We start from the raw sequence: 7,500 nt of genomic DNA, 5'->3' as shown, positions 1-7,500 counted from the left end.
CTTGAAACGTTCCCTCCGATTTTTCCATTCCAGGTGGAACCACTCTGAGAGCAAACCCTTCACTTGGCCCGCTGCGCGATTCACAGCTTTTTTTGTGCTTAATGATTCTTGACCGGCCATTTAGTCTAGGAAGTGCCTGCATTGCTTCCCCCCTCCTCTTTATAAACGCTGTCACCACCCGCTCAATGCATGGCATTGACTGAGAGGAACCTCCAAGGGCACGGCTGCAGAGGGCAGAAACGTACTCAGACATACACGCGCATCTAGCATTGCTTGAAAAATAATGGGAAAAACTGCCAACAAACTTAACCAAAGAGAACTGATCAACAAAATCTGGGCCAAGTTCACAAACCTGTGGGATTATTTTCCACTAAGACTGAAAAAACCCATAACTCGAAAGTGATTAAAAGAAGATTTGTGTGATTTGGTGGGGGGGGGGGGGGAAATGAAACAAACTAATTTAAGCTAATGTAATGTTTATAAAGTTACTTAGATAATGACACCATGTACACCATTATAATCATTAAAACCCAATCTCTGTTTTTTAAAAAAAAAACTTAGATGATTAACACAAAATCAAGTTGATGTGAAGGAACAATTACTTTTAGAAAAAATCAGGAGGTCCTAATATTCTGTAGAATGAGGGAGGATGCAGCTGTATGTCGACAGCTTTCATATCCTCATTTGAATAATGTGGCCTGAATCTGTCACTTTATTCATCCTCCTTATGCTCAGTGTACTCTGCATCAACAACAAATTAAGTTGTAAATAAGAGACAATCATCACTTTTGTTTTTAAGCAGCTTCTGCATGGAGAATTTCAATGTACTGTTTCTTTTTGACAGAAAGAAAGGGATTCTACACTGTGCTTATGTAAGCACAAATATGAGGAAACCAACCGAAATGAAACAATAAGGGAGCACTTGAGAACTGCTCCAAAATGTTCTTGGAAGTACATTTCTACCACCACAGAAATCTCGTTTTTAATAGGATATGTAAAATGAAAACCGCTTTATTTACTGTAATAATTATTCTCGTTTTGTTCTAAAACTTCAAAGATTTTTTATTTTTAATTTAAAATCCTCCAGCCTTCCCTTTCCTCCTCTAGGCACAAGCAGGGTACCTCTCAACAGGAAGAACAAATGAATAAAGTCAGCAGTAACCTTTCTGTACCCAGAAACAATGGCCATTAATCCCTAATACGATAACGTGATACTTTCTCATGCCCAAATATAGCATACATATTAAAAAAAAAAAAAAAAAAGAGAGAGAGAGAGATTTTCTTACCTTTACGTCTGAGAAGTAGGTTTTCAGCATATTGGAACTTGGGTACCGGGTATAAAAGAACATGAGCTTGGCCTTTTTCAAGTGATTCGGTGACAAGCCTTCCTGCATGTAGGATTGAATCAGTGAAGGAAAACGCTTTTCTTGAAAAAGCAAGCCGTTTCTGAACGTACAGAGCTAGAAAAATGCCCCCTTAAATACTCCGCAGTCCCCGAGATTACATAAGAATTACTAACATTTAAACTGCTGCGCTGTGATTTTTTGTAAAACAGCTCAGCGAGGTACAGGAGGAGAGGCAGCTTAAACACCGTATTTTGTAGCGCCCAAGTTTTGGTGCTGGGTCTGAGGAATTTTGCAAGTTTAGGGCTTGCGTACCGTATGTACGTGCACTTGTTGCTACGGGAACAAACGCACGAAGCATGTGCCGCAGAAAACTTAGCACAAGCTTTTCTTCTCCCTCTCCTTCGCGATTCTCGGCCAAAGTTTATTTTCGCTCAGTGTCGTGCAGCTTATGCTAAATAAAGCTAACGCACATGAAACAATCGGAGGCGCTTTATCACTTTGAACAGCCCTTCACACCGGCAGTACATTTTACCTGCTTCATTAGTGTCAATAAATTGTAACACCTTGAGTCAGTCCCCAATCCTGTTACCGCCCTGCTTCAGTCGCCGCCCTCCGCATGAAAGCAACATCTCTACAAGGCAGAGCCCCCTCTGCCCTTCCGTCCCCCCCACAACAAACTTGTCTTGTTCTGATTTACACAGTTAACTCCTCAGAGAAGCAGGCTGTATTTGGGGCCAACCAATCAATAAATGTGGGCGAGCAGATCAATAAATGGCCACTTACCCTATAAGGCAGCCTATTTATCCTGGAAACATCATTACCTTTTAGATCTGTAAACAGAAGCAACTAAGACAGTTCCCAAGGGAATGTGAAGCTCACCATAACAATCTAGGCTTTCTGATTTTCTCCCAGCTTCTTGGCTCTCTTTTGTGTACTGTGTGCTAGGACAGCTCTGGTCACATCTGTGCCGCAGGCTGGCCCTGCCATTTCCTCAGCAAATTAATGGCTTTATAATTTATCAGAAATGAAGATGCACGTGGAGAAAATCAATGCGGCGCTCCCCCTCCCCCCCAAGGTCAATTAAGGGTTCTTCCCAGAAGCTTCTCTAAGGACTGTTTCTCCTAAACACAATTGTTGAAAAATTCACCCATTTCACACCTTATGGCGGGGGGGGGGGGGGGGGGGGGGGGAAGGTCAAACAAGTTCACAGATGCACTGCTGCCAAGGTGCCTCCACCTCACGGCCGGGAACACATCAGCACAGAACATCCCATTCCAGGTCTCAATATGGGAAATTCAGACAAATTTATATCAGCGGGCTTTTGATTATCAGCTAGCTCTTTCAACAGAATACCCTTTTCTCTAATTAGTGGAATCTACTGAAACCTTCTTATTTATTCAGCTGCAAAATGAGAAGATTCATTTTCAGACTGAAAAATATGGCATTTTAAAAAAAGTCATTGACAATATTAGTTTAAAAACCTCTTAGTGTCTGGAAGCACAGGAAAACGGCTCAGCTGAACTTTCATTTTGTTCTAGATGCTTAATGATTACAAAGAAGATAATTTATGACTGACATACTTCTTGTGCCAAGAGAAGAGTTGAAAGAACCTCCAGTTACCTCCATTAGACTGATAGAGAAGTCTAAAAGAGCATTACACTCTGCAGTGCCATCTGTCAAAATACGTAAGTGAAATAATAGTAGCAAGCTGTCACCTATTGCTTAGTGATAAGAGTTTTAGACAAATCAAAACTTCTGCACCAGAAACCCATTTTGCTATGAGATTGTTTCAGGGAAGTGGGGGGCTGGATGGGAACTTCAATAAGTAAAAGGAGAAAAAAAAAGCCACTAAGTCTCCTTAATTTGTAATTCCTCTGATGCTGACAACACATTAATATCACGTTGGGCGTACAGTCTCTTTCAATGGAAGCTAAAAGATGTACTTGAACTTTCCAAAAAAGCTCTCGTGTTTGCTGCATTTAAGCACATTAGACAATTAGGCTAAGTATTGTGATTCCTTTTTCCTGATGTGATTTGCATTTAGGATATTTAAATATTTTCTGCCATAATGCCAGAGGATATTGATATTGAATGAAACATGCATTAAAAGATGTTCTAAGGCTCAAATTCTAAGCAATCCATTTTTTATTAAAATTATTCTTGTTCCTAAGCACTTGGCAGTCTTAAAGCGACATCAGATATGCAACAAATCTTTCTATCTCGATCCTAAGGTTAACGCTTTACTGTGATAAAAGATATGATCTATAATAAACTATCAAAAATAGTTAATAATAGACCTAAGAGCTAAGAATTAGATAACCCATTGCTATTTCAGAAAAAAACTGAACTGACCAATTGCTTAATTTCCTTTTTAAGTGCTTGGGCTGAAAAGCAACTGTTCTTCCAAGAAAGCACTAGCTGTTTCCAGGATACTTACACACGCACAATGACTCATGATGAAATAGATTCAGTAAACATACAGCTGTACTGAACACGAGCTAAGCCCCATTCAAGGCCAGGAAAGAAAACGAGCACAAATAAATATTAAGGAGGTAAAGGGAGGAGGGGTGCCGAATGGAACGCAAACAAGCTCTGTCCCAGCAGCTCATGTGGCTTGCCTCAATTCTCTTAGCTATAGCTTTGTGAAGACAGATGACATTCAATTCTATGGGTAATGCAAAATAGACAATAACTGCTGAAACTTGAGCCAGCTGCCAGGTGTAAAAAAAAAAAAAAAAAAAAAAAAACAAGGGAAAGGAAAGGAAAGGGGGAAAAAAAGGAGAGAAAGAAAAGATGATAAATCCATAAATTAATGAAAGACATCTGCTCAGGAACATAAAAGATCAGAGAAGCAGTGTACTGCAGCTGAACCTAAAGCAGTGTTCAAACAACCTGAGCGTCTCGTTGTCGTGCGTTTACAAAGTACAATGTAGCCTCACCTAAGACAGCAGCAACAAAAAGGCAAAATGTAAGAAACGGGAAGTGAAAGCCTGGGAATGAAACCTATATCCATTCTTGTGTGTTTTAACTGGAGAACTACAGAGGTACCATTGCACATCATTTGACTTATTTGCACTTTAATCCTACCAGGTAACTCTTCTCCTTTCCAAAAATATTTTTCAATGAGGATGATCTTTCACTTCTGTTACTCTCACCCTGAGCTTCCACAAATGCCCCAACAGGCCTTCCTAGCCTATACGTGTATCAGGCGGAAGGAAAAGACGTAAGAACAGGCTATATCAGGTAAAAAATCTGCGCTTGCGAGGCCAAGCTTCTCCTTAACTTACACACCAGGTGCTTTCAATCGGCAAAGCTCCAGACTGCCGTATTTCAGAGCATCTTCAAAACCCTACAAAGAATGGGCTGGCTGGAAAGTATTCCTGCATCCCACAGGCTTTATCAACAGCACAGAGTTATCCAGTTTGCTGTACAATTGCTTTTTTTTTTTAAACTTTAAATCAGTTTAATTCTAGTCAGATGTAATAACTCCTCATTTCAAAATGTTGTAATTCACTAATTATAGCTTTCATATATTGGGACTACAAAATTCATTCCAGTTGGACTGAAGTTCTACTTAAAAAGAAGTAAATTGTAGAAAGTTTCACTAATGCTCTAAAGCCCTCCTGTCAGGGAGAAAATACTAAACTTCTTTACCTTTACAGATGTCTTAACAGCACACAAACTACTGTTGTGCTCCAATTTTGATCTATGCAAATGTTTTGGGGCTGAACAAGGCTATTTTTCTTGAGATGCAAAGAAGAGGCATGACTAAGGAAGACCATGCAGAAAAACAATTGGCTGTCTGTTTCTTTTGGAATTTGAATAAAACTTAATATTTGATTAAACAGATTAGTTTGCAAAGATATAGACTGCATTCATGACCAAGATGCGAACTCATGCTGCAGGTGCCTCTTATCTTGTTTAGCAACATATGCAAACATTAACCATTTCGTTCTGCAACTCAGCAAATATGAGAATGATTAGATGCATTTTACATGTGTTGGTTAAAAAAAAATTAAAAAAAAGAAAAAAGAAAAAAAGAAAAAGAAAAAGAAAAAGGAAAAGGAAAGAAAAAGAAAAAGGAAAAGGAAAAGGAAAAGGAAAAGGAAAAGGAAAAGGAAAAGGAAAAGGAAAAGGAAAAGGAAAAGAAAAAGAAAAAGAAAAAGAAAAAGAAAAAGAAAAAGAAAAAGAAAAAGGCTGGTTCAGTATTTTAGCCTACTACTAAAACCTGAACTTGGCTGTATCTGCTAGTGTTACGTTCTCATCCTGGCTGTATTGTCCAGGAAAACAGATGTTGCTTTCTGCAGTGAAGAAAGATCTGCCTCTCAAGAAATATATTTCTTACATATACACATTCAACCACGTAACATAAAAGGGCCGCAACAGAATCTACCACAAACAAACCAGCCTCCGTACTGTACCTCTCCCTGGAAACTGCAGCTACCTGGACAAACAAGCAGCTACCAGAAAAAGCCGTCCCCGCAGCTGCGCTGCATACCAGGGTACACGCCGTGCACGGATGCTATTTAAGAAATCTGTTCTTCCTAACAGCTCCGTATCTAAAACCAGATCAAACTGCAGCCTGCAAATACTAATGGCTAAGTGGGAAAGTCGGTGTGCTTTCACAACCGCAGGGGAAGAAGTGTGGCATAGGAAAGGAGGAAAAAGGACAGTTTACCACACTAATGCTCCGCTTTTCCCCCCGGCTGCCCTCGGAGTGGTCCTGGGTGCGAGGACACTCGCACCCCAGTGTCAGCAGCGCCAGCAAGCCCCCTCCATGACCACGGTGAGGCAGAGCAATAGAGAGGGGGAGAAACCACAGGGGGAGAGGGAGAGACGTTTGCAGGGTGGGGAGCATCATCTGCAGTTACAGAAATACTCCGAGTTTGCACACTTGTAATTTTTCAGCTCTTATCACTCCTCTCCCAAGAAGGGAAAACTACTTTTATACCAAAAGAATTAATATACCACCGTACTGTTTGTTAGAAATGACATAATTACTCTGGCCTGAGTCTCACCCTCAGCTGTTGACCTCAAGACTGCTTTGGGAGCATCACCGTTTGCATTTCGATATGCAAGGTAGACTTTTGTTTCGAACCTCCAGAAGCAACCAGCAATAACCACGAATGACGCTGGCTTCAGATTGCTGCCCCTTTCCTGCCATATGGCACACCCTGCAAGCGTTCGGCGAGCAAAGATTTCCCTCCCCGCCGTTAGGGACACATCTGAGCTCTGCTGGGAGAGAGGTCCTTCAAACGCCACCTCCCCTACTCTTTGGCTCTTGAGGAGGCGAACAACGATGGAAGTTGCTTCCAGACGGGAACCCTTCCCTCTACACAAACCAGACTGCAACAAAGCAACATCCGCACGGGCCGGCCCAAAACCGTGGGCCCTGGCACCGATTTTTGGCTCAAACGGGACCACGGCAGCATCAACGACCCCATGGTGGCGGGCCCTGAGCACCTCCGCGCCAGGCGTCCCCGGGGGCAAGTCCCCCCTCGGCGGGGGCGCCTGGGAACGCGCGTCCGCCGCCCTGGGCCTGGAGCCCTGCCATCCCTCTGCCGCGGCGCCCGACCGACTCAGCGTTTCTATATAAAACCTGCTTTCATTTATCTAAAATAACCACAGTTATTAATTGCCAAGTAGATGCCCAGCGACGGGGCACAGCCCTGCGCATCTGCCTCCAAGCGATACCCCTGGAAAGGGGACGATTTCCTCATTGTTACTCAGGGAGGGGTACAGTTATTCAGTTACAGTTACTTTCATCAACTTGGAAATGAAATTAGCTACATCTAAGACGCTACGCTTCTGCTGTTGGTTTCCGGAGGGGTCTTAGAGAAGGCATGAAATGTCAATCTACCCTTCGTTCAGAATCTTCAGTTTTAGCGTTGGGGAGACATGATATTTTACTCCCACTTAAAACAACAACTGCACTTGGAAGAAAAATCTTTTGACCAAAAAAACACATTAGGGGAGAAGATGCAAGGAGTGGGAGGTGTTATGGCTGAAAAAGAAAAAAAAATTTAGTACTAGTTTCCAGGAAAAAAAAAATACTGAATATATCTGGATATGCCTAAACAAATGCAGAAACGTATTTTTTCCCCTAACAAAAACCTGATACTGAGCTAAAAAGAGGGATTTTATTATTTTTTTT

General features: G+C 41.7%; 1 protein-coding gene across 4 annotated transcripts in view; it reads right to left on the bottom strand.

Annotated features, from left to right (window-relative positions):
* PROX1 (prospero homeobox 1) overlaps positions 1 to 7,500 on the bottom strand; it is a 50,808-nt gene that overhangs the window by 32,203 nt on the left and 11,105 nt on the right. For all 4 annotated transcript variants that reach the window (XM_068939822.1, XM_068939820.1, XM_068939823.1 and 1 more), the window contains one exon: positions 1,287 to 1,394. In XM_068939822.1, coding sequence (XP_068795923.1) covers positions 1,287 to 1,394 — 108 coding nt within the window. The remainder of the gene's footprint in view (positions 1 to 1,286; positions 1,395 to 7,500) is intronic.

This window comes from Struthio camelus, chromosome 3 (genome assembly GCF_040807025.1).
Source record: "Struthio camelus isolate bStrCam1 chromosome 3, bStrCam1.hap1, whole genome shotgun sequence".
NCBI lineage: Eukaryota > Metazoa > Chordata > Aves > Struthioniformes > Struthionidae > Struthio > Struthio camelus.
Note: the sequence above shows the minus strand (reverse complement) of the source record. Positions and strands in the feature narration are given on the sequence as shown.